Source organism: Patiria miniata, unplaced genomic scaffold (genome assembly GCF_015706575.1).
Source record: "Patiria miniata isolate m_02_andy unplaced genomic scaffold, ASM1570657v1 HiC_scaffold_20, whole genome shotgun sequence".
NCBI lineage: Eukaryota > Metazoa > Echinodermata > Asteroidea > Valvatida > Asterinidae > Patiria > Patiria miniata.
In genome coordinates this window covers 15,262,367-15,290,276 of record NW_024037059.1, presented here as the reverse complement: position 1 = coordinate 15,290,276, position 27,910 = coordinate 15,262,367, and the positions used below count along the sequence as shown (strand labels likewise).

The following is a 27,910-nucleotide window of genomic DNA, read 5'->3' as shown; positions in this document are numbered from 1 at the left end:
ACAGACAGACAGACAGACAGCACGACAGACAGACAGACAGACAGACAGACAGACCGACAGACCGACCGACCACCAAGTGACATGTAGAAACTCCTGCCAGAGCTTAAAAATGTATGGAAGGATTTAAAAGGTTTCAACCATTTCTGTCTGAAACTGCAATGACACTTGAAAACAAGGATGCATTTAATATTCGACAACATGCATGTTCCCTGTGGACTCGTTCCCAGTGGAAAACAGCATGACGACGTGAAAAGCATCGTGATAATGAGGCCGACATCATGTCTCATATAAAATCCCTGCCAGGAACTTTCTCTAAGCAGTGACCATGATGATCAGTCCTCCTGGGGGATTTCTTGGGGGAGGAAAATCAATGATTTGCAAATGGACAGGAAGTAGCTGAAGAACTTGAAGGAGTTTAGAGCATGAAGTGCCTTTTAACTTATAGTGACTGTCAGCATCTCCGTCTTCATTCCCGAGAAAAAAATGAAGCCAGATGGTCCGGCAGACGTGCTGGCTGAGGCATCTTCTCTAGGATTTATAGGGTCACAGTGGTAAAAACCCTCATCAGTGTCCAAAATGAAGAGTGGTTTGGGAATGATTACCCTAAACGTAATTTAACAGTTTAAGTGGGTCAAACTATTCGCAAAGGAGACGAAGTCTAAGCCAAAATAAGTCCCCACTGTGTGATACACTATAGGATGATTTCTGATGGTGATGAGCGACAACAGCCATTGCACAAAGCGTGGTCAAAATTCCAACATGCTGTGCACAGATTTATCGTAAGTATGGTGGGACACATCAGGAAAAATTAAAGTAGTGGTGTGGTGGAATTCTGCTTGAGGCTTGTTTTATCTTTGTGTCGAGGACAGTTTGGTGCAAGTCCATTCTCGTACTCATGTGATGGTAGTGATGTTACCAAAGGGACAAAAAAAATAAGTGTTCAATCTTGATGGCTACCCGTGTAATTCTTTTCGGATGAATTGTTTCATAAAAGGCACTGGAACTGATTATTTAAACTTTATTAAACCGGCCTTGCACAAACGGTTTGTTTTTACATAAGCTTTGACGTCCCTTGATTGCATCACGCAAACACGTTATTAAAGCGACCTCATGTGATTAGAAAAATGAAGAGAAATTGTTTCTAATTCAAAAATTACAATTTCTTAAATCGCTCAAGCAGCACAGACATTATAAAAACCTCTCATTACCGACTGTGATTTTATTACAACCATATCTTAACGGCCCGTCTTTCGCTGACAAACTGTATGCATCAGGTGCTCTTTCCTTCAAAACGGATTAAAAATTCCTAGGATATTTATCCCTTGTAAAATCAAACTCATTGAACTTGCTATTCGATTAGACCAGTTGCAAATATGGCGCCCTCAAGCAGCACCTTTTGAAAACCGCTTTAATGCATGACTTCAAATCATACCAACGCTCTGAAGACTGTCGATTCTCCTCGAGCCGATTCGTCTTGAGACACGACCCGTGCAGAAATGTGGGCAGAGTGGTTAAAAGGAAAATTGATTGTGCTTCACTCAACGCTGGCACCTGAGCAATGGCAGAGGTAACCATAGACAGTCCCCTGACCCCAATTCAATTTGCTGGGAAATGTAAGGGGTTTAGGATTCGGGCCTTTTGTGCCGCTACGAACCCTCCAATTAAAACATTAACCAAGCTCGAAATTCTAGCCGGCAATTTTCAGCTGCTGGTATCGTATGTCTAATGCTCTCAGACCAGCATTGAACATCTTCTCTGCATGCTCGCTGTCCATAGCGCATCATAATGGAATTAAAAATGGAACCGGATCCAAGTTTTATACTGTTGTTTAAACCCTTGGTTTTGTTGGCTGCACGAACCGAGATAAAGGTCTTTCAGGTGCACCAAATTACACTTTCAGTTTCACGTAGTAAAATCTGAGAATTTTCTATATGCAGGGATCAATGGTAAACGAGTGTCGGTATCTCACTCCCTTGAGCTGTACCGGGTACGTATGCATATTGTGTTACCGAATGCGTGCAAGCTGAAATGTGTTACACTGGATACTTCGTGATGCAAGGCTTAAACAATGAAATAACTTAGACACATTGATGCATATCTGGGGAAAAAAATATAATTCACCAACTTAAGAGAAAAAAATTCGCTTTCTTGCTGACAACATATCTTAAAGGTTAAACCGTCAAAGCGATAATTAGTAAACACTTATATAGCAGTGTGCGGCACACACTAAGCATCGGTTCACTATTAAACAGTGTTTGGATTTGTGTTTCGATTTTTTTTGCACAATTTCATGCATTGTAAAGCCATTTAGGCTGAAAATCGCAAGGAATTTCGCATAAGAAGATACATTTCTTAGCACTTTAAAAAGACGGAAGCACTTGGTAACGCTCTCCCATTAAAAATAAATGCAAAATCGTCCCAAGCGAGGCTGTAAAAGCTACTCTTGGCAAAAGGCTAGACAGAAGAAAAATATGCTTAAAAAATAATTAGGAAAGCTGGAGGTAGGAATTGATATTCCTCCTAAAACAGTCTGGATCATAAAGACAGGCTAGGTCATAAAATTCCAGTGCTGCTACATTTGTATAATTATCGTTGGTCTGTGCCTCAACCCCAATAAAACAGTAAATAGTCTTGCAGCAAAACCGGCAACGGCAAATCTCGGACGGCCTCCTCGCACCGCTTGTAACCAATCAGGCACCGAATGGCACGCCTCACCATCCGTCCAAGACAAGGTGGGTTACGAGTGGCCAGGTACAGCTGGGTCCTGAGGGGCTCCCTGATAAAACTGAACAGCAGGTCATCGATGTCTTCGATGTATATGCAATCTGAACCTGCTATGAGAAGTTGAATGGTCTGTGGCAGTGAGGTCAACTGGGGCAGCAGTTTCAGCAGACTCCGGAAGTCGTCCCTGTCTGTGGAGATGGTAAAGCGCCCTCCACTGTTGATGAAGGCTACTATGCCCAACAGACAAGCATGATCCACTTGACTGTGATCTTCCTCTTCAGTGAGCAACACATTGATGTAATGAAGAAGGAGACACTTAAGTGGTGTATCGTTGGTGCGAGTTCGTGCGTCCATGTCGGCGCCACTCCTCATGAGCAAGGAAAGGATTTCGGGGCCTCTCCCAGCGGAGCAGGCACGGTGTAGCGGCTGATACTGGCGGTCATTCAAGGCGTGGATATCGGCACCGTTGTCCAGTAACACCGTGATGATATCGGTGTCCCGGTGTGCCGAGGCGTGGTGCAACGGGGTGTTACCCTGCTGGTCGCGGCAGTTCGGGTCAGCTCCGTGAGCCAGTAGACACCTCACGATGTCGACCTCGTTTCCTATGATTGCTAGCTGAAGTGCGTTGCGTCTGGGTCTCTCTGGTGCCCGGGGAGTAGTCCAAGCGTGTATGTTACACCCTAGAGTCACCACAATCTCTACAAATTCGAGGTTCCCAGCCTCAACTGCTGCGTGCAGTGCCGTTAGTCCTCTAGTCGGAGTTCGAGACTCCGGATTGGCTCCGTACCTCAGCAGTAATTGGAAACACTCGGGCGAGTCAAACGGGACGCGGTGAATCTCGTAACCGATGTGTTTATGGCTGTAGTTGGGGTTGGCGCCATTTTTGAGCAGCACCTCTGCGCAGGCTCGGTGACCTCCCTGTATGGCGAGGGAGAGCGGGGTCATACCGACCACGTCCGGCTTGTTTGTGTCGGCCCTGTTGACCGGCCGCACCAACTGCTCCAGGATGTCCACCAGTCCATGTTTGGCGGCGAGATGGACGGGTGTATAACCGCAACAATCCTGCACATTGACATCAGCGAGTTGATTCAGGAGATGATCAACACAGTCAGATCTTTGTTTGTATACAGCGTGGTGCAGGGGTGTAAGCTGCATATCACCAACAGTCTTGTTTGGGTTTAGGCAGTGTCGAAGCAATCTTCTAAACCTGGCTGAGGTGCAATCGGAATTGATCAAATCCACCAAATCACTGGATTTCACCCACCACAGCTCAACCGTTGGTGTGAAAAACATTTTATAAGATTGTTTTCTCCTTCAAATAGACTTCACGTTAGTAACTGTAGATTTTGTGTACTGCGACATCAGTATTGGACGCTGGACCTTCTATGGAGCGCTGCAAAAAAAATATAGCTACCGGGCTTCACGTACATTTCTTAAAGTACACATAGTTTGTCTATTGAGATATCAGACGTGATGATTCGTTACACCGTTTGCACGCCATACCACGACATTCTCGGCGCGCCATTCCTTATGAAGCACAAAGTAGACTTGCCAAGTCTTCGATGGGAAGCTTTTAAAGTGTATATCGAAAGTGCTACGAAAAAAAGGTCACAAATGAATAGCTTAAAGAAACATGGAAGTGAAGGCCACGGTCAGTATTTTTTTTCCAAATTAAAATAACATAATATTTTATTAATAGAATTTTGTGTACTGTTTGTTTCTCAAACTCACTCTTTTAGGCTTGCGTTTTTGGCTCTAAAACTTTGCATACTCTACCAGTACCACATTTCTTTTCTAAGATTTAATTTAAGAAAAAAATATATATATATTTTTCTGATCGTGCAGTGATATATTAAAAAGTACTGCAAGTACGAATATGAAATTAAAACGATTGAATGTCTTTGTCTGAAGGTCCCGGGCCCGTCTCTTCGTTGGCGGATGTGTATCTTTGCCATCTATTGGCTTCCCCACTTGCTCGAATATCTTGCTTAATATAATCGTTAGAATTATAACAACATATCGGCGGGATAAAATCAACTGTTTATAAAGTTCAATTACTTTCATAACATCAAACTATCCTTTTTGAAAAGAGATTAGCCTAGTGGAGTACATATCGACTCCCGTGTCAGGTCCAAAACAATTATCACATTCTCGCCAAGCCAACTCTTGACAAATTTATACCCAACGGTACATAACTACATGAAACATCTCGAATGGATTTTTCCAACTCTAAAATTCTTTCGAATTGCGTCATCAGAGATTACACTTGCAAGAACCAGATCGTTAGATGAACTCGTATAAGATCGTCCTTATAGTTCCCATGCACCAGCAGGAGATGTCGCTTTGACCTTTCTAATTCAAGGTCACGGCCATTCGTTCGTTGACAGACGGTGACCATTAAAGCGGCACTCTTAAAACAAGCTATTGAAAATACCTCCTGCCAATTCTGAATCACGTATGCATATTACAAATGCGTGAAATGAATCTATGCTTTAAATACCCTTAGTACCGTACTAATGTAATCAAATAGAGTACTTTATACCAAATTTATATCATTAGCTCTAAGACTCTACAAAGTACGTATCTTTTTGTTTTCAAAATTATACAAGAAATCTAAGCATATCTGTTTATTTATCCACATAGGACTAGTACTAATGATGGTTAAATCAAAACAACAGTTAGCGCCTCAAGTTCAATCCAAATTGGTTCCGTAATCATGTAAGGCTTATAGTTTAGAAAGACTGCTGTGATTTGACGGTTAATTTTTTTTGTCAAATAGTTTCCCCAACCAAGACACAAATCCAACAGTGCCGTTCTTTGCATAATTACCATAATTGCCTCTTTGGCTGCTGTGATTGGACAATAAAATAATATTGACAAATGCTTCAACAAAGACACCAATCAGATAGTGCCATTCTTTGCATAATTATCTCACTAGCTACTGTTATTGGCCGATTAAACTATGTTTACAAAGGCCTTTCCCATAACACCAATCAGATCCAAGGATGAGAAGGACACCAGGATTTCCTTGGTCCCCGACGGCTTCTTGGCTACAGCAGTGACTTGGTACTGGACCGTTTCGTTGCCTTTGATGTTTCTACATTAACGAAAAGAGACCAATCGTTGGTAACTCACTCAAAGTAAGTCTGTTGTGTGATACATCATAACTATTGGATAATTTTGACGTATTTTTGCATTTCTAACATAATAACACTGTTTTTAAAGAAACCACAAATAATAACAGTGTGCGCAATTTTTGCTTAACCAACACTTGTAAATGCACAATACGTTTATTTATAGAGAAAAAAGAACATAAGTTGGGGGTTGGCGAATCTCTTTTAATGGTTGAATAAAACTTCAAAAAATTATGTCAAGCATAATCAACAGGAGTAGCAAGTATTCAAATTTGAAAGTAAACATGCTTACAAAAAAACTTTAAACGACAATCAACAATTATCTTAGGGACAGGCCTAATAACAGTTTAAATATCATAAAGGAATGTCTACCTGAATGCTTCCTTCTTATGCAATAGCACAGCAGGTCCTTCGGTATGGAAGAAGCATCCATGGAGAATTGTTGACAGCGGATTGGTGAACTTGACATCGACGGTGAATGATGTACCAGCGGCTACCGTCTTAGGAACCTATCGATCAAGAGTTAGGATAAACAGCTGTTGAACAAAAGTCTTTATAATTATACAGGTGAAACTCTGAAAACAGGAATACAAACGAGCTATGAGCTATATGCCGTCGCCATTTGCGTAATATAACAATATTTGAACTAAGGGTATACTATTTTGAGATCATAAATTGAATGGATCGATATATTCAATTGTTGTAGTGTTAATATTTAAATTCACTAAACAGATTAGGCGCAAAGTGTATATAGCACGAATGTGTTCTTCGGTTTTGACTCCGGGAGAGAAATGTCAGTACTACATGTATAAGCGCAAATATACGCCTAAACGAAATAACAGTTTGGCAGAAACCCTCAAAAGATTAACTGATTGTCAAATAGAGCACATGCACTGGTGCACGCGCGCGTAAAGGGCGGTGTGCACAAACCTGCGCCTCCGTGTGCGAAGTTGTCCTTCACACATGAACGTTGCATTTTTACCGCTGAAGGATTGTTTTATGCAGTGTACACTTCGTACATTGTTATCAGGTAAGCTCGGGTCAGAACCAAGGAAGGAAGCCATACTTTACCTGCACCTCGAGGTCAGGCTTGATCAAGCGGAAGTCTGAGCCTTTGTTGGCGATCTGGTTGGTCTCCGCAACAAACATGGTGACCTGGAAGCGGAGGTTGGCCTGGTCTACGAGGTTGGGCAGATAGTCGATTGCCTTCACCTGCCACTCATGGACTAAAGAGGTGATATATAAATATTGGATGAATGCTTTATTTCTCTCTAAAAAAAAGCACTGTTAATAATTAGAAAAACCTCAATACGACAAAAAGCAGCTTTATGGTTCGGCATTAATTTGTGCATCAAGCTTTTTTATTGCTTTCTTTTGTGGGAGAATGAGGGGCCGTTTTGTCACATTTTTTGAGAGGAGCATTGGTTCATTTCAGTGATCATGAACACCTGTAAGGTTTCACCTAACCTGCTTCTGCGTCTTTGATCTCAACCGAGTCCTGGGACTCAAAGACCAGTTTAGCCTTGACGCCAGTGTAGTACATGCTGGTGCACGAGATGTAAAGAGTCACGCTCCGCAACTCGCTGACGGGGCAAGTTTTCTTGAACTTGGCTTTGACGGTGAAGTCTTTGCCGATTAGGACGTCTTCTGGCAGGTTGATGTCTAGGTTCGTGTCCTTGCCAGGCTCGGCGATCAGTTTCTTGAGACTGTCCACGTGCTTGTCGGCAGTGAACAGACTCAGGTACTCCATGATGGAACCTGAATATGAAGAGAAATGGAATATAGTAATAAGATTGGAAGGTTTGAATGATAGGGACATATGTAAGGGGAATGTCTTTTGTAAGTAGTGTGACTTTGATAGGCTTGATAAAGCCAAAGTCTGGATTTCATGTCAGTGAAATAATAGCCTCGTTGGAAAAAAAAACACGGATTAAGAAGACTTATTACTGGAATTACAAAAAATTGAGAAGAGTACAAACTTTTAGATCGACACTAAAATAAGCACAGAGGCTCTGATATTTTAAGTCATCAGCTTCAAAAGAAATTGATTGGCTCAGAGTTCATTTCAGTGAGAACAGACCTTCCTCTGGTTTGTACTGCGAGGTGATATCTTCTCTCTCCATCTTTCCAACAGCTTTTGTCAAGACGCTAGTTCCAACTGCGTCAGTTTCAATACTTATGATCTTGGGCGCCTGCGAAAAAAATTAACCAATAGTTTTCATCAATATGATCGGACTGTAGGAAGAGTAATCATCAGCTTTGAATAGATCAGTTCAAGACAATATGCGTACAGGATATATGCCTTGTCCGTCCGTACAATCCTGTTTAGTAATACCATGCAACGGTAATGAACATGGAGCTTTAGCTTGAAAAAGTTTTCACAACAATCGACATACAAGTAACTTTAACATTTTGACATGAATAGTCCTGAATGCGCCAAAGCGCAGCACATTATTTTGTAACAAACTTTGGGACCTCTCTGATTTTTGAGGTAACAGTGGCCTGATTCCTCATACCTGAATGCATAAACTGATGCCAAACTAAGGAGCAGATTTTGACGAATTCAGGGTTTTGAGTCTTAAAGAAAAAAGTTTTGAAGAAATGAGATCCGCACCACCGAGTAGTCTGTGCTGATCATCCACTTGACTTTGCATGCATTGACTTCAGCGAACACGAACTTGGTATCATAGCTCAGGTAGACGTGACCGCTCTTGATAGCGGTCAAGGAGGCAGGTCCGCAACGGAAAACATCTTCAAGAAAAAAGGAAAATGGTAGAAAAGGAAACAAGTGAAATGACGTCCGTTCATTGGAAAACAACGTTAAAATGGATGTGAAATTCATTTTTGAAATCAGGGCTGTGACAAACGTTATTTACTTCTACAATTTTATTCTCATCCTATTTCAAAACTATCTACAGTATTGAAACAATCCTCTGGGAAAAAACATTAATACCATTGCTGTGATTGCAACAATACTGTTTGAAGAGTGTATCAGAAACACAATTTTATAGGCTTACAGCTAGCCACGAAATTACGAATTACAGGCACGTAGGTAATCAATTAGGGATAAACGCTTTGCAGGTAGACGGGGAAAAATGCCGGTAGGCCTCTATACGCGCTATCAACATGTCTTGCTTTCGTGTATTGTACGAATGTACGAACTGTCGATTTTGTATTGTTATCGACCTTGGCATTCAAATACCATGATTTTATGTTATTATAATGTGAATGATATTTACAGTCGCTATATTCCTGTGGAGTAGAGTCCACAGCCTGCCATCCCCCGTAGCCTTTTGGTAAGTCATGCCGGGCCATCCAAGCGTCGTTCCAGACATGGAAGTTCCTGAGGATTTTGTGGAAAAGGACATATCAATTAACAAAAAAAGAACAGTGTTAGTACAGTGAAAAAGAATTCTTTACAATACTGATGAGGCAATATTATTATTAATATGTTTTGGCTTTGCATGACGAAATACACAACAACTTAATACCAATTTATATATTGAACCACTTAACATAGTGTCATTTCCATGAAAGTTAAAAACCTAGTTTGGGTGTGGCACCAAAATTTTCCAATAGACACATTTTCAAAATTTTCAATGAAGCTGAGGCGTTCAGGGCTAAGCAACTTTGGGACAATCGGTACCTTTTTCAATCTCGAGCAAAAGCATTGAGGCTTCGGTCTCAATGCTAACTGGAAATTTGTACAGAGTAAACTTTGTTAAACTTAGATTGGAGTCGTCGTGTACATTATGGAACTAACCAGACACTGTCGGCCGTGTTGAGTGATTTCCCGTCCTTATCGAAATGATAGTCCAGTAAGCAGTTAGCATCGGCATCATGAGCGGAGGAGAAGTTGGTGATGGTACGGGCCGGGATACCAACGGCACGAAGAGCTATATATAGTTGAGGAAAAAACATTGAAAGCGAGGATGTAGCATATCATGCAGATCTGATTATTATTTCCGAAACGATGAGAAACAAAAATTGATCAAATATTATGAGTCAGAGATGCTGGCTTAAGGAATACAGTGTCCATGTAGAAAAGAAGTTCAAACGATAGTAAAAATTTTTTTAAAACACAACCACCGTTTTATATATGTGATTTGTTTTCGTTTTGCTGAAAGAACACTTACCTTCTTGTGATCCGTGGACAGAACTTTAAAACGGTGGTTGTGTTTAAAATTCTGTAACTTAAAAAGTGCATGAGTGATTTGAATGATTCTTGTACTAAAAGAAAGCCTATGAATTGCGCTTTTGTATCCTAGATTTTGAAAGGGCTACATGCAGAACTTCACTAAAACAATGGTCCCGACATTTGGGTTTCGCTTTTTTTTATTCACCCTGTATATGATACCAACCTACCTGTTGTGAGAAGACCCCCAAACACCCAGCACTGGCCATACTTGACCGGCTGTCCTGTTCTGATGAACTCCTCGAAGATCGATGCACTGCCAGACCAAGCAGTGGGCTCCGTGCCACCTTCGTAGTTACCGCTCCAGTTGCCCACGAGAATGCCGCCCTCATCCGGCGAGTTGACCTGCATGGCAATTTAGGATGAGATTATCTTCATGTACTGATGCAAATGATGCGTTTAAGTCAATTGATCGAGTAATGTATTGTCAAAAGTCAGATTTAAAAATAACTTGACTTTACGGTCATCAGAACTGCACGAGTAAAATTAGAAATCGCCTGGCAAAAAAAAAAAAACTTTCCAATAAAAGTAAATTTGTGTTACAAACCTCGTTTGCTGAATTAACTTACAAGAGCAGATAGCAGTCTGGATATCTCGATTGAACTTGAATAAGCACCAAATCGCTTCTCAGCACTTTCCAGAAGACGCACCACACACTCCATGATGCCCAACTCAAACTGGAAAGTCAAAAACACGGGCTAAAAGGTTTCTGGAGCTAATCATAGTATTCTTTAAGACCCCAACGTGTATAATTATACCTATAGCTTTAAAACCTATCCACCAAATTAAACAATTCTAGACTCTACGTTTGTGAACAATTTTCAGCTACGAAACCATCAGTAACAACGCCAAAAGAATCAGGCAGTGTAGAAACATGCAGTGTAGTATCTTGCGGTCTATTTACCCAAAATCTCAATATCTTCAAGATATTATGAGAAATTTAGATGGGGAAAAAAAGGATAAAGCCAAGGCTATTTCAAGCAAGTCTTGAGACTTTACACTGCTGTAGGAAATTAGGAGTAATAGCTGTCAACCTCACAAAAACAGAAATGACTAGGCCTCAGCGTGGAGTGTTTTTAAATTAACCGAGAAATGTTGGAGATAATCTACCTGGCCAAAATACCAGGGTGAAGAGCCAACGTATTTGCTGTTTCCATAGAAGTACATTCCCATGTCATTCAGAACGTATTCCTTCCTCTGTTCCTCGTTATGCATGAACACATCATCGTCTGTTTGAAATTGAAAAAAAATTGTAATTTAATGAAAAAATTAAATATGCATCAGAAACCACGAAAAAACTTGAATGTGTAACTTATCACTGGATTTTCGGATTGTCAGTTATTAATGCTACGTGTTTTTTTGGTGTAAGTTTGAGGTTGTTTGCCTTTTTTGTTTCGGCGATACTGAGATTAGGTTTCATCACAGTCTATAGGTCTAACACAGTATAGGTCTACTCCTGGAAAACTGAATTGTTAATACAGATAAATGTAGGAACCACACTATGTTAATTAAACACCACAGTTTTTAAAGTGAGAAAACAAGTGTTATAATTTAATAACGGCCAGTGTCAATATTCAGCTGCAGGTGAAACAATTTTGCTAAGACTTGCCTTTACACCAGGGGTTGAAAAGCACGTAGATGTGGCCCTCCAATTCGAAGCGGAAATCATTTGTTTCACCTACACTTGTTTTAACCGCCATTTTGTACCGGCCAATCTGACAGGTGGATGGAGAGGAGATCCTCACGGTCATTTTGGTCTCTTGAACTCCCGTGACCTTTGCAGCCCACTCGTCGACGTCATCACTTGCTCCACCAATTGCACGCACGGGGATGACGATAAAGTTGTCGTGAGACGCCATTGGTTTATCTCCTGTCGGTGTTATGTGAAAATAAATGGACATCTTGTCATAAAAGTGGAGAATATTCATTGTGTTCTGTAACTTTTGGAATTTTAAAATAATTTTACGTAACTGTTAGTATGGGAATTTCTGATATATGGAAATGCAAAAAGCTATTTGATATAATTAATGGTTATGGGCCACATGTTTTGACATTATTCCTTTTTCTCAATTAGCTATGGACAAATCAACTAACAAATTTGAGATTTCACTCAACAACCCGAGTTGCCGGGAACTGTAAAATACAATGACATGCTATCCTTACCCCACCACAATTCGACGGTCAGGACAACTGCGTCGTCATTCTTGGCCAGCGTGATTTCCACATCGAAGGCCTGGCCGCGCCTCACCACCAGGCCCCCGTACTCGTACGGGTCAGTATGGTGAGCAGGCTGGTTCTTGGCCGTCAACAAGTCCACCGACTTCACCCTCTGCTCATCTGTAGTAAGTGTTACATAATTTGAGTGCAAAGACGAATTTCAAATTTGCATCGAGGCTGTCGGTACCAAGTCATTGTGGGCCTTGAGGATCTTTTGCTTTTTCAATCTCCTGCTCAAAGAGCACCGGTGCCCTCGGTTTGGATGCCAATTTGAAATTAGTCTACATGGTGCCATGTTTGTCAGGAAATACAAATCAGATCTTGATTTAGAAATTTTATTGACTAGAAAAATCAAGATCTGTGAAATATGCTGACCTATTATTGTCTGATGCACATATTCCGCAAAATTCAGAAAAAAAAATTAAAAAAACAACAACAACAACAACAACTGGTATGCAGGCAAATGAAATATGGCCTCATTCTTTGTATTCTGTCTGATCATGGGAGTGAAATGAATTTGTTATAAACTGCTTTCCATTAATTGCTAATATTTTTTCAATACAATGGGGATTATCATACCAATACCCGGTGTTTTAGGTATCTCCGCTTTGGGTGCGCCAGAACCACCGAGTCGTCCCAAGAATGCTACCGCATTGTATGCCGCTCTCGCCGACCGGAGAGACATGATTGCAGGATACTCCAAGCTTTAGGTGCAGATTCAAATCTGGTATGTAAGCAGAACAAAAATAAGGTCTCGTCATAAGACTCTTGAATAACCAAAATATGCAACAATGCCCGTTTCTCATTAATGTGTGTTAAACAAACATATCTATTATGCTTTTTTTTTAGTGCACCAAGAAACAATATTTCAGCAAATTATTCTTATCAGGTCTGTGAAACGACTAAAGGATGTTCAGAAATATAACAAGGATAACATTCTTTAAATTCTTTATAATTAGCTTTTTCAGCCTGTTTGATACCGACCTTTAAATAATTAATTCTGATCGTCTGCAGACTACTTAAATATTCCAAAGTCAAGACAAGTTTCAATGCATTCATTAATGTAAACATTGTACAGCCTAAGTCAACATTCACCGAACGGTGAAGTGTCAATGTCATAAATAAAGGTGTGGCTTCACCGTTTCGATCACAGTATTATACACGGTATAAAATATGCAGTTGCATCATAGGGAAAACCCTTCAGCACGCAATATTTCTATGGATACTCTTTCAATAGCATGACGACGGTCCCCTGTTTGGGAAATTCCCTGCGTGAGAAATATAAAAAATTGCGGTGCAATAATTAGGGAGGCAACGCTCCGCATATTCCTATTATTTGGTTCGGCGGTCGACAGATTCCTGTGTGATTTCTACATCAACTAACACATCCTTCTTTAGGATGATGGAACTTAGGAGCTCATTTTAATTTATAGATGATGACCAAGGAAAATTGACTGAATTGGCTACTCCAATATTTTTTTTTTTTTAAATAAAATCTAGGCCTATAATTTTCTAAGGCACCCCTAGCTACCGTGACACATTGCATGCCAAGTATACTTCTTCCTCGCAATGCACCTAGCTGTTGTACTACTTGTCCCCACTTGAGGGCGGATTAACAATAATTATGTCAGGTGTAAGCCATGACTAGCACACTCAGCAAGGTGTGTCTGCATGCCGCCAACATGGATGCCGATCATGCCCCGGACTTTGTCCGATATCTGACGGCTCGCTGCTGTATGTTGTTAGCCAGTGATTTTACTGACCAGAGCCGAATTCTATATAAATCGCCCATATCCAACTCGATGCAGTGATAGATTGTTGTAAGAACCGAACTTGTTAACATGCAAATATAACTGCACGGCATGAGAATAATTCACCGTCCATTCAGGCCACCATGGATGGGCCTACGTGCTTGAATTGAGTGCAGACGGCGTTTGAAACAAATCATCGATAGATCAAGAGATTAAACCATATCTGTTTCATCAGTACCTCAAAAAAGATATTCCTGAAAGGAAATGATTAAACTAAAACAGTAAATCTTTTTTCAGCAGATTCCTACTCACCTTTGAAATCCAGCCGGCACAAACTAGCACAATTCCGAGTGAAGGTATTAGGCACGGGTTTCCGCTAGTCTGTACACTATATAGCTGTATCTGTGCGTCAACAAGTAATGCTGCAAATAGCGCGCTGTTTTTGGAAATGCCTGGCTGAGTTTGCACGCTAGGAATTTTCCCTTGACCTTTCCACAGAGTGCAACATATTAAAGGTGCAATTGTAATTCCTAACAAAACCGTTTCGAAATGTTCGTCCAAGTGATAATAAGTCTTAATTTAAAGCATCTATTTCTGCACGGCCAATATAAAGCAACTACATGTATATCATAATGCCATACGTTTCATGAAAATCGACAAGCTGTTATTTACATTACTGAAATTCTTTGCATACGTAAGATATCAAAACATGGGTGACAGGGATTGCAGATAACCAATATTATTATAATGGTCCTATACGTCAATTACATGTCTGGACACGTCCCCCTGCCCAGGCAATCCCCCGAATATTCAATATTGTTTACATGCCCCGAATATTCAACCTCGTTTCCAGGGTGTCAAGCATTACGCTCCCACCACTACCTGCTATATCTCTCACCCTGATTGGATCATTTCAGGTCCAAAATTTTTGAACACGTTACATTAGCGTTTGTTTTTGTACGCGGTGTTTGGAGTCAAAACATAATTAATTCGTCGCGCCGTGGGTTACGAAAACATGATTGTTTTCTAAAAAATGTTACAACTATCTTACCCAGCCAATGTGCAGTATCATATTAAAGGAAAGGAGTATTTTTGAGAAGGCACGTGGAATTACAATGAACGTGAAAAACACGTAATGCACGTTGGAAATAACAACACAAAGTACACGATATAAATCCATTATTGCCAAACATGGTGTTGTATTAGGATACAACTTTAAAAAAAGTTTCCTATGCATCCAGGGTTTACTATTGGAAACGAGGTTGGGGGTAAAGTAAGCCCCGCTATAATCCTGTCTGTGTCGCAGATCTGCAACATATAATGTGCTCGGGTTATAATGCAGCGCGGCCTTGAATACACTATAATAATAGCTAAAACAACACAGCCATCATAGTCCAAGTTTATGAACTTCCGTCAAATACGCTGGGAACTCGTAGAAATCATTTCCTGGTGAATACACTGGGAACTCGTAGAAAACATTTCCTGGTGAATACACTGGGAACTCGTAGAAAACATTTCCTGGTGTTAGGTACATGTAGTACTATACAGTATGCATGCAGAATAAACTACCACACAATCATTACGTACGTGCGCTTTGCACCGTAAACAATGTTACAACGACCGTCAGGCAAGCTTCACCGGATCATGCTCTGACCTTAGTCGGCAAATAACCCAATCTATATTTGCGAGGTCACACATAGACACAAGGACTCAATTTACACTCAAGGCTTTGAAGTAGCGCTGACGTACAAAAATGGATGAAATGATTACCAATAAGGGATAACAGATAAAATGTCCTGGCTCAATTTAAGGCAAAGGGTTTCACAACCAGATGTATTAATTTATATATTTAGGGAGGTGTTTCTCTTACCTTGATGTTTAGGGACAACTTTAAAACTGTCTTAAGGGAACAGCTGTGGATTAAAAAAAATAATAAAAATACAATCAAATCTTTTGCTTGGGTTGTGCCTCGTCAAGCCCCTATAATACACCCCTCTTTCGCGCGCCGCTCCTCGATCGCCCCATTTGGGGGGAAAAACAGAATAGAGCTGGTTCTCTCTCAGCTATCTTATTTTTCCACGGTACATGGAGATGGAAGCTCCCAAGAGGGCGCTATTATGAGATAGCGGCACCGACTTTTTGCAGTGACGGGAATTGCTTAATGATCAGTGGTATTATTCATTTAGTGTATAGTTTGAAAACAAAACAAAAGTGTTACCGAATGAGGACTGTACCCCTGAGATATTCATTTCGTCTTTAAAGAAGAAAGTAGCCTCATTATTCAGTTTTGAGAATAAAATAATACTTTTAAAGTATCCTCATTATTCAGTTTTGAGAATAAAATAAAAAAATACCTCAATTGTTGTAAGCTTAATCGAGAATTCCTATGATTTTCACCAACATCAACTGAACTGTACGTGATACTATCGCTGTAAATTCCACTGAAAGTGCAAGAATGTGAAACCTGACTAAAATTCAAGGAAGTGGAGTATTTCATCTTGATAAGTTAATCTTGGAAGAAGGAATAATGCCGGCGATTCCGTCGATTACCAAGCCACATTCTGACACACAATGCCCGCGGCGCGGCACCGAACTCACCGGGTGACTTTCTAGGAAGCGTTGGCATATTGGTTCATGACGAGCATCCTCCAAAGTCGTGTTTAATCTAACGAGCGAAAACAAATTGCTGTACCAACTATACGAAATAAGATGTCCTGACTCGGTCCCTTAGAATGTGAAAACATGGTGTATTTTTTTTTCGAAAGAAGTTGAAACGAGTTCAAGCCGGAAGATAAGGGGTTGAGGTCTGAGTATTTCCATATTCCTGCCCGAGTATTTATGTCAGTCTGATTAAGGGTAAAATAATTTCCCGAACCATAAAATCGGTAAGATAATTCAACCTTGTCATGTATTCATTCACCCACCCAGGGACTACCACCAAACAGCGTGAGTGGAACCAACATCTTGCAACGTATGGGTCAGTACCAGTGGGTACCCGGAGTAACCGCGTGCCATCGGACACCGCTTCCAATCATATTTCATAATTCGATACACATTTCAGTTTGATTGTTTCTCGGCATCATGTCCGGATTCCGCGCCATACGACGACTGTTGCGTGGGATGGTACGGAGGTTTCATGGCGCGGCCGTCGGGGCCGCTAAAAGTTCCCAGTGATCCCCCTATTAGACAGCCAAGAAGGCAACTTGGGTGTCTGGAGTTGGGATCCAAGTTTTTGGGAACTTTATGAAGCCACAGTCATTCGGGAAACTAGTCGGCGAGTGAGGCGGCACGCACGCGAGGCCGGCACCATCCGAGGAACATGTCGGCCAAATTGGGAGCAACGCGGGTTGGTCAAGTTATCGTTTTGATATTTTTGGTCGGTGTCATCTTCACAGATTGGGAGCTCTGCCAAGCTGCTCCAACACAGGAAAAAGCTGTTGTTTCAGTCACCGGTTTGCATCAAGAGTTGGTAAGAAGAATTATCTTTTTATCAGACTGCAAAATCATGTGATGGTAAATTTCTAATATGATGATAATGCAGACTTCACAGTCATGTAAGACATAAGAAAGAGATTTCATCTAAAATAAGCGATGCGAACTCTCAAACTTGAAAAAAAAAAGACCACCTACATGGAAAATTATACGTGATGTACCATTCACCGTTGATCAGAATCGGAAAGTGTCTTATTACATATCGGTAGTGGAAGATTTCGATTTTGAACCCCTAGTCTATTATTACGTGGGTGGGGTTCATGATCTGAACCCAAGTTCGTTTCTGTTGGGGATTCCCCGACCTTCGGTTACAAAAATAGCTGGTACGTGGGAGTATAGTTGTCTACCACACACCTGATGGAGATCGGAATCCATAGTGTGCAAAACCCAAAACTATGAATTAATTGTTACAAATGATATTTTTAAAACAAAGTGCTGGTCCCAGAGTGCCAGCCTGCAAATTATTTGTACCTATCTCATTTACTGACTGACTGGCTGACTCCCCTAACCCTGACCTTAGCAACCCCCACCCCAAAAAATGGACCCAGACTACCTTGACCGTATAAGACCAGCATTACTAAAATCGCAAAACCTTTTTTTTAGCAATCATGACGAACTATTTCTTTACCATATAGTAACTGGCTTTCTATCAACTTTGAAAAAAGTATCCATATAAACTAGTCTGTTATTCTGTCAAATTTGTTTTGGATACTGTAAGTATGTTTTAATGATTGACTAAAAGTGACGGAATAGATTCTGCCAAAACGTTTCTGGAAAACATTCCCTTAAAAAAACACCCATGAAAATACCTTCGCTTTTTTTTGTCCAAACATTTTGACAACACAATCAAATGATGTTTTTATTGCGGGCACGATTTCTTTCAATAAAACTATTTTATAAGAAATAATGAAAGGTTTGCGGAAACACCATGTGCGAATAATTTCTCAACTAAGAGAATGGTTCTGAAAAGAACCAGAGGTATAAACTCGACGTTCCGGTCAGTATGCTCTGACCGTCTTCAGGACTCCACCATGCAAAGCCTCAAATCTTACTTATTTTATAAGACAAGTAAGCAGCAAAAGAGACAAATTAATGGTTGTCGATGGTTCACTCAATAAAAAAATAGGTTTTTTTTCATATACAAATTGTACAAAGACAGCGAAGGTGGCTCTGAATTTGATTCAATAACTTAGTGAAGTTGGATACAATTCCCAACCCTGTGCATTTCTGAGAGATGAACATTATACACCCATTATCTCATAGCATGGTGTAGGGTGTTCAGTAAATTGGCAGCTATTTAGTGTCAAGCCGCGATGCCGCACGGGCAGAACGTGAGAAATTACCGTCATTCGGGCTTGTCCCTGAAGTGTCCTGGGTTTAATTTCATGCAAGTATAAGCAGATATTATTACTAGGCAGGAATCCGCTGAGGACCAGTTACACACGCAGCATTCATCATAGCATTGTGGCTGGTAACCTTTTGCTGCTTAGCATGTACCATCTGTGCTTAGTAAATTACTGTGCTTTAGTATAACTCCTTGAAATTGCCGATCCCTTGATGTAATTATTTTGGATACACCGTCAGAATGGAAGTATAGAGGATTAGTTTTCACGCTGGCTGGGATGTCCAGCTCATAAGTGGCTGGACACAGCACGATAAGATGACCACCGGTGAAAGTCTGGACGGGACTGACCTGTCTAAATAAGTCTCCTTGACCAGATTATACTTCATAATATAAACAACGTGTTTTGACGTATTCATAGGTTTAGATACTCGAACATTTGCTGATGTGAAAGTACATGCAGTGATACAGATTTTCTCATGCCAATCCGGTTGCGAAGATGGAAAGTTGAACTTTTGTGTGAAATTGCTGAAATGCAGTCCCCACTCTTTCATTTTATGGAATAATTATAGATGAATCAGACTATTATCAAAGCTTAATAAAAACAAATAATTTCTGATAATCCGAGTATTTGAGCAGTGTTTTAATCAGACCCATACACCAGATCTGAGTTGCTCTGTGATTTCAACCCAATCCCAAACTTGGTTATCCCTTGCAAGGCTCTTCGGTGGGATAGGCTTTGTTCCGAGTGGGGAATTTTCCGAATGACGAGCGCAAGAGGTGTTCATTAAAAAGCTCAGCGGTGTTTCAAGACAAGTTAGCGGCCTACAGAATGTGCTCTGAAGTACCCATAGCAAAGGCTACTCTGTGGGAGAGAATTCCGCCAACTTACCCAACAATTTTCTCCTGCTAACTTCTCTGGGGTGCTCGCCAACCTCTCCCAGGTGCATCAAAATACGGACAGGATTCGGGTTCAGATAAAGTTCGACATGCAGATTCTGTATTATGAAAGAAAGAAGTTGATTTCGAAAGTTCAAATTGTTTCAGAAGAGTGTGTGTATTAAGTATCTTTCACTCAAATGGATGAAATAAGGCGTTAAGGAATTTTAAGACTTGCAGGACAGTTTAAAAAAAAAATTTCGCTGATCTTTTCCATCAATGAAAATATAAACAAATATGTAAACAGAATTTGTTAATTAATAAGTCAATAACAGAATACATGAAGCAAGTGACAAAGAAACAAATTTGAACTATTTACAGACACCTTGGTCCGACTTACCTTCCTCACAAGATGGTCAAGCTTCAGCTCCAAGAAAATTTCAAGAGGATGACACAACGCTAGAGTCTTCTAAGAATCTTCCTCGGGATGACAGGACAAACCACGTCTCGACGCGGCAGGCCAGGGGAAAGCCGCGCTGTGGCGTGCCGGACCCCATCAGATTAGAAGATGATGATCACTCGGTGAACAGGAGACAAAGGAGGTACTCTGTCGACTGGACGAGGTGGAAAAAGAAACATCTGACTTACAGGTTGGTATTATTATACACTGAAATCATACCAAGTTGACTCAATTCTACCATAGTTGAGGCAAGGGGTTTGCAAAAGAGACATCTCACATCAATGATTCCGAGCACATCTTTTAACTAAAACAAAGTTCGTTTAAAATAGATGTATATTCATGACTTATGCAGTAAAGAGCAGACTTGGGTAACACAAATTAACAGGAGTTCCTTGTTGCGGAACAACACTGCTGCAACATATCTAACTTTCAACTGCAAATCAAAGTAAAGAAGCCGCATGTTTTGTGTTATAGAAAACGACTTTTGTACAGGATTAGGCTGATAAAAAATGCAAAGGAAGTCATCACGTTAGAGCAGAATCTTTGAGCACTTTGCAGCAACATTGAATTTCTTACATAAATTGGAAGAAAATCGATTATAATGTGTCAAAATATTTCTCACAATTTCACCTGACTTGCCTCAATAGAATCCTGAACTATCCCTACTACTATCGGATGACAGAAGACCAGGTGGATGATTCGATCGACCGAGCCTTCAAACAGTGGGATGACGCCACGCCCCTCACCTTCCGTCGCATCACCTACGGCTATGCTGATATCCATATCAAGTTCGCTACATGGCATCACGATCATTGTCCCTACGAGTTTGATGGTGTTAATGGCACCATCGCGCACGCCTTCGTACCTAACGGGCTTCACGGCGATTTGGACGGCGATGTGCATTTCGATGACTCGGAAGTTTACACTTATTACGGAGATGAAGGTACATCAGTAGTAGTCATAAATTTATCTTCAAATATTTTATGGGGGAAAAATATCATGCGCGCAGATCCAGTGTGGGGAAAAAGTACCTAACTAATTTAATATTTGCTAAATCGAGCTGGAATCAAATTGGAAATATCTATTGTTGAATTGAACAAATTCACGAGAGACACTTATACATTTGCGCATAAGATGTTCTTCACATTTCATTTTACTTAAATTGATGTTATTATTACACACGATGGTCGCACTTTTGCGTTTTATTTTCTTCGCCGCAGGTTATAACTTGTTCCAGGTTGCTTTGCATGAGCTTGGGCACAGCCTGGGTCTCCAGCATTCGTGGACAGAGGGCGCTATCATGGCGCCTGAGTACAGTGGTTACATGCCTGACCTCAAATTACAGGAAGACGACATACGAGCAGCACAGCTTCTCTATGGTATACCGTTACTTTGTAACTCACTAATAGCTGCTACTGACCTTTTCCATAGCAGCCATCTTGAGGTACAGACTCTTGTACCACACCTCTAAGATGGTGTGCAAAGTGTGTATAATCGAGACAGATCTAGCAATTGCTAATTTGGATAAAGACTCACACACCATGTAGATTTTGGATTTTTGTTTCCCAAGGATGGCAAACAGAAATGGCCACTGAAGAACAATGATTCAATAACTCAGATCCGTAAACTTCCTTGCATTATGGTTATTTTTACAGGATTAATCTTTCGCTTAATTCAAATGGCAACTTTCTCACAGTCTCTGGAATTTTCATTTCAAATAGGCACTTTGGAACCCAGTAATTATGGCGACCCGGATTCTCATTGCAACAAAGGCTACGACGCTGCAACTATGATTGATGGAGTGCTCTATGTGTTCAAGGTAAGATATATTGAATACCACTTTGGCTGACATTTAAAAGGATGTGAACTCATATATAAGTGTTCCTATCTTGTCTTACAGAAAAAGCACATTCATACGAAGCGCATTCACACATACTTTCTCAGATTGATGTTTCAAAACTGCCACAACCGTTATCCACTACTTAATGTTTTTCATCTGCAACACCTCAAGACTGTTAGGCCCTTTAGCCATCCCAGAACACAAATAGAGATCTTTCAGGATTTGTACTTGAATCAGTTAAAAATGCACCTCCTGTTCAAATATGCTCATTGAAGGACCGTCGATTCTGGCGCATCAGTCGACCCGGGAAGCTGATAGCGCCCTCTGCCGGCCTTCCCATACGCAAACGGTTCTTCAAGCTTCCCCGGATGATAGACGCGGTGTATCAGAGACCACAGGACGGCCATGTTGTCTTTTTTAAAGGTGCAGTAAGGCCTTGTCTTTGAACAGGAAAAGGCTCTGCTGCCAACATGGCTTCAAGTGCTTTTGTGCAGTATTCCTTTTCCCCGTGCCTCGTATGTACATAGATTGATAGACAATAAGGGTTTGAACTAACATCACACTGAAGACAAGTGGTGTCGAAAATTAAAAAAGTAGCACAAAGCTCTATGCTTTCAAGCCGCAGTGGTGAACAACGATGTGCTCTACATAGCAAGTGTAGCAACTATCATGTTTCACTCATCCATATCTTCCACTCTGATCGCATCAATTCTCCTTAATTTGTTGGTAAAATTGACAGCAATTATAAAGTAGTGAAACTAGGCCAAGCATATGGTATGTCAGTCATTGGAGTTCCCATTCAGCGTAGAGTTCAAGTGTCACATTTGCAGTGAAACACTGAAAAAATGCAGGTTGCCAGCAAAATAATACCACTTCAGGTAAAAAGACACGTTAAAATTCTGATCAAATATAGAGTTCGAGTGTTTTTAGAAAAATTCTAGCTTTTGGTGTCCCCCCCCCCAAAAAAAAAAACCACCCGGATCTCTTGCATTATAAAATCAAAATGATTCCATTTTTCTCCTCATTCTGTTTAAACAACACAGGGCCGCATTATTGGTTATACAAAGGCAGGCGCCCTCTACCGGGCTATCCACGGCCAATCAGCGAGCTTGGCCTGCCTGATGACATTGACGCAGTGGTGATGCTACACAGATACAACACCACGTATTTCTTCAAGGATCATCAGGTCAGGCTCATTCAATGAATAGAGCTTCAACAAGTTCAAGTCAGCTGAAAACTTTTAGTCCTCTTTGGCTTGACAAAAGATAAAATGCACACATTACGAAAAACTTGATCAACTAAAAAACTTATCTCTCTACACTATCTGTATATACATTACACGACATTCATACGCAGTGACCTTGCTAAATCCTCCAAAATCCCTCAAATGTGCAGGAATCCAATGGTCAATTATTTGTATTGGAACAATCAAGGGACATCAATCCCATGGACTCCACCTTTCTCAATCCTTAAAAATGTTTCACTCCTCTGGAGCATTGGATTAGTGGATACCATTGGGTTAATGTAAAATAACAGAATACGCCAACGCATATTTACGACACATAATTTCAACGACAAAATGGTGAATGACAGGCTTGCATTCGCTGGTCCCTCTCAATGTACAGGTATGGCGATTCGATGAAGAATACCAATCGGTAGAATACGGGTATCCTTACCACGTGCTGGATGTGTGGGAGGGCATCCCTCCGTTTATTGATGCTTCTTTTGACTACACAGATGGTAAGTTACCACTGAGTATCATATGTCGCACTAACATTAATTTGAAACTCTTCAATCGAGAAAGAGATATGTTTGTTGAATGCTTGTCAGTTTAATTTACATCTCAGTGACGTTTTTAAATTAAACTTTGACATGATATGATGTTCCGACGACTGTTAGCAAAGTTGAGGAGAATGTCCTAAAATGTCACGTCCACAAAATATTCCAAAAATGAATGGCACCAGTTTGGAAACAATGTAATAACTATCTTGAAACACCACTTTTGTCTAACTTTATGTCCATATCTTTAAAAATAGACATAATTACCAGCGCCTTGACTACCTAATTGTTGGTAGATACGTGCGTTATATAAGACTCCGGTATTATTATTATATCTATTGGACAAATTTCATGTCAACGGAGGGGACCATACTGAAAAGGAAGGTTATATCTTCACACATAACAATGACTCTTTTCGTCTCCATCTTTTTGCATGTAGGGTACACCTATTTCATCCAAGGCAAAACGTATTACAGATACAACAATGATTATCGTAATGCGGACCCAGGTTTTCCTCGGTATTTCGGGACTGACTTCATGGGATGTTAAGCCCTCCTGATGGGTGTATAAACGCCGTCACACCGAATCCTCAACTATTACATTGATGTTAAGTACAAATTATTCACAGTATGGTACAATTGCAGAGGTATTTAAGAGAGAAATAAATATAAACATAATGATTGTACGAGTTTTTTTTACAATCTTCAATTTCTGAAATGTTACAATCTAGTTCTAAGTGATATCAGTTGTCATAAGCTAATATATGGGTATGAACCATTAATAGTTACAGCCATAATGGGTGTGAGCCGTTAATATCAAGATGTTGAACAAACATAACCATATCTTTTGACAGCACTAAGTAGCTCAGGTTCGAACAGGAAAGATAAACAAAACAGTAATGTTTACAGTCATTCTTGGGTTTTGACAAGGACAATTTTATGAACAAGTAATTTCAAGTACTTATCAATGTATAATTTGTTAAGAATCGTTGTTAAGAAAATTACACCTGTCTTTTTTACTATTGTTTTTTAAAATCTGTGATGACATTGATATACAACTAAGATAGATGTCTAAAATGTTTATATACTAATGATATACCCGTTTGTAGAATGCAATAGCTTCGGCACGGGGTGCGGGTGAAAGTCAGGACAAGTGTGAGCCCACGGCTCATATTTTAAGGTCATTTGGTATAAGAAACAAGAATAGGGACACGACCTAAAAAAAAGGATTAACGATATGTTAAGCGTTGGACAGTTTCCAATTCTACACTTAATGTTCAGCTTTAACTGGGCAGAATCGGTTTAAAGACAATTTAACGCCATGTTGAGTACTTCTGAATATCTGCCAACAAACTTGCCAGATAAGGGGGTCGTTATAATTGCCTCGTAACACTTGCATTCTAATATATAAAAATACAGAACCTTTGGAAATGAATACCTTTCATGTGTCATAGAATATATTTTGGAACTGTGATGATGAACTTTCCAGATGAGGATTATTAAAAGGGAATTCAGTATTGGTAACCAAATCCTGTAAAAAGACTTTAAATGATTTCAGCAGGTATCAACGTGATGAAATAACAGAGCTTATGAAACAATCTTCTTTGATTATTGTAATGAAAGAGTTGGTATCGAGGACATCGATATACTGCTCCCGAAAGAGAGCTTCCAAGTCTTATATTAACTACTTTTTAATTGAGCTAGTCACGACAACTCTCAATTCAATTCAATTTCAATTCAATTCAAGACATATTTATTTCATACTCGTTTAGAGAAATACATCAATAAATAAAAGATAGCACTCTCGTGCTACGTTACCCATCAACATCTGTTCGCTCAAAATATGATCTCAGTGCATGACTGATATGGTAACAACACTTGTGTGAAACCAGATCTATTTAAAAATTCTGGATGGTCTATAAAATGGAGAGAAGCAGCAAGGTTAACACTCATAATCTTCCAGGCACAAGCGCTAATTTCATCTGTGATTGTTGTCACCCTAAGCAAAAATTTTCAACATGAAGAAACTGTTAGCTGTGGTAGTACTTTGTCAATTTGTGGTAGCTATATACCCCTACTGCTTCCAGGATGTCCAGGGTAAGCATATGTCGGATATAGACCATTTCGAGCGTGCTATCACAGTATACATTAACAGACGCCTCCTTCAGTTGCGAAAGTATTATGTCACCTATTGTACAAAGAAACTTCCCATGACTATTATCGGAACAATAACTGTCACAATCTTTTTGCAACTGATGAAGAAGGGGTCTGTGAATGTACAGGGATATCGTTATTGTCTACACTATAGATGAAGCAATAAAATACGTTTTTGACGCAGGAAAATCACAGCCCCGTCCAATAAAAAGAATCGTACGGACGATACATTTTAATGTCAGCACTTTTTAAGGAAACAGGCACAATTTGTTTAAGGCTGTTATAACTCAGTCTCAATGAAATACGTCTCTTTCATAATAATATCCATTATTATGAAAGAGTATGAACAACTTCTCGTCAAATATTGTCTCCGAGTGCCCTGCTTCTGACGTATAAATTGCTACAATGACTTTTCGTTCGCAAGGGTGAAAAATTAAAGAAAAAATATCCAGTAATGTTTTGGTGCCCTTTTGAATATTTCATATAAGGCTTTTTCACAGTGTCTCCGGTTCGAGCAGTGTTGAAACCAAACCGGATCCGAGACGTAACGTTCACACTGTTCTTCACCCAAACCAGCCGTTACGTGAACGTTCAATCCGGCAAGGGCCCCTGTGTATTCACACTACGAATTCGCAACACGAGGCGATCGTATACGGGCCCCTCTTTAGTGTGATTTAACAACGTGACAAAAAGCCTCAAGAAAACAAGACACTGCAATATTACTTTAAAAAAACATGACATGAGATTTTGTTGGGATTGGTGGTATTTTTTTTTAAGACTTACAAAGGTTTCTTTTCACCCTCTAAAGCTGATTGCGAGCCAAATTTCAGTGGGGTAATAGACTGTCATGACTGTGATTGCAGCTCGGATGGAACACGACTGGACTGCTGCTTCAAGTACGTTTTAGTCGGGTTACATTTCTTAACTCTTTGTAAAGACTGTCATTAATTGAGCAATTCCTTGATCATAATAATTAAACTGAGGCATACAGCATTCGAAGAAACAATTTCTGCCAAGTAAACGCATTCGAAGCAACAATGTATGACCAATTACTTTTTAAATTAATGGTTATTTCTGCCAAGTAAACGCCGTACTTGAACGTTTCCCTTTTACCGAATATTAAGTTGCAGAGACCGGAAATTGTTCCTTTATTACGAGTTCTCATTATTTATATTGAAAGAATGTAACGAACAAGAACCAGCGATACAAACGTTGCCCAAGTCCGGGTTCTTAAGAGTCGACTAGAGTCCAACTAAAACCTGGGTTAGTCGATTATGGATGGCCGTTTTACATGCTTAAACATCTTGCCTCATGACTAAATAAATGCTTATCACTATACGTTTTTCAGCGTTGCAATACCGGGTAAAATGACAGAGGGATGCGTGGCCGAATTCGACGAAGACCTGTGCGAGTATCACGTCTATAACCCAAACTCCCCCGATACAGAGTGCCATGTCTACTCAGCGACTGGACGCTAAGGAGCCATGCTGAAGATCTAAAAGTGTCAATACGCTGAATACAGTCCCTTATCAAACTTTAAAAGAGTACTTTTTGTTTTACGTAGATGTATGGTTATGATTATCTTTAAGTTGGCTATTGATATACACACTAATACCGATGATGATTTGACTCATTGTTAGTCCGCATGTCACATCAAATTATGGTAATGGAGCCTCTAACTCTTGGTATTTTTCATGTCTTTTCCGTCTTCGAATAAATATATGCGTGTCAAGTTGGAGAAAAGTGGTACTTTAGCCGCCCTATGGGATTCAAATCCCAATTAGGCCGACTTTTGATTATTTTGATCTTGCTTAATTCTGAACAACAACTGCACACTGTTTTAATTGTCTTATATCATTGATATTTTTTCAGGCTTGACCGTGCTTCAGCACATGGGAGGAAAAACAATTAACAAATAAATATCGATTTGCATGGATAAATAAA

The 27,910-nt window shown here is 40.1% G+C and overlaps 3 protein-coding genes across 4 annotated transcripts; 1 reads left to right on the top strand and 2 right to left on the bottom strand.

The window, feature by feature from the left end:
* Window positions 1-435: 435 nt before the first annotated feature.
* LOC119728558 (poly [ADP-ribose] polymerase tankyrase-1-like) lies at window positions 436-4,273 on the bottom strand. The gene has a single exon (XM_038200847.1). The coding sequence runs from the start codon at window positions 4,015-4,017 to the stop codon at window positions 2,605-2,607; it is 1,413 nt and encodes a 470-aa protein (XP_038056775.1). The 5' UTR covers window positions 4,018-4,273; the 3' UTR covers window positions 436-2,604.
* Window positions 4,274-4,380: 107 nt separating this feature from the next.
* LOC119728557 (protein-glutamine gamma-glutamyltransferase K-like) lies at window positions 4,381-14,593 on the bottom strand. 2 transcript variants are annotated; one of them, XM_038200846.1, is made up of 15 exons: window positions 14,334-14,593; window positions 12,856-12,994; window positions 12,217-12,390; window positions 11,663-11,923; window positions 11,164-11,282; window positions 10,623-10,730; window positions 10,224-10,398; window positions 9,622-9,754; window positions 9,098-9,201; window positions 8,473-8,609; window positions 7,939-8,050; window positions 7,326-7,616; window positions 6,930-7,084; window positions 6,231-6,367; window positions 4,381-5,821 (listed from the first exon to the last, which is right to left on the bottom strand). In XM_038200846.1, exons 2-15 carry the CDS (start codon window positions 12,953-12,955, stop codon window positions 5,680-5,682), a joined length of 2,148 nt encoding a protein of 715 aa, XP_038056774.1. In that variant the 5' UTR covers window positions 12,956-12,994; window positions 14,334-14,593; the 3' UTR covers window positions 4,381-5,679. The 2 variants fall into 2 exon arrangements, with proteins under 2 accessions (XP_038056774.1, XP_038056773.1); XM_038200845.1 differs by having other exon boundaries at window positions 12,850-12,994; window positions 14,334-14,592.
* Window positions 14,594-16,821: 2,228 nt separating this feature from the next.
* On the top strand, window positions 16,822-27,910 carry LOC119727089 (72 kDa type IV collagenase-like). The gene is made up of 11 exons (XM_038198954.1): window positions 16,822-17,490; window positions 20,116-20,384; window positions 20,842-21,137; window positions 21,415-21,573; window positions 21,916-22,013; window positions 22,310-22,457; window positions 23,078-23,220; window positions 23,660-23,774; window positions 24,253-25,909; window positions 26,775-26,862; window positions 27,315-27,910. Exons 1-9 carry the CDS (start codon window positions 17,341-17,343, stop codon window positions 24,360-24,362), a joined length of 1,488 nt encoding a protein of 495 aa, XP_038054882.1. The 5' UTR covers window positions 16,822-17,340; the 3' UTR covers window positions 24,363-25,909; window positions 26,775-26,862; window positions 27,315-27,910.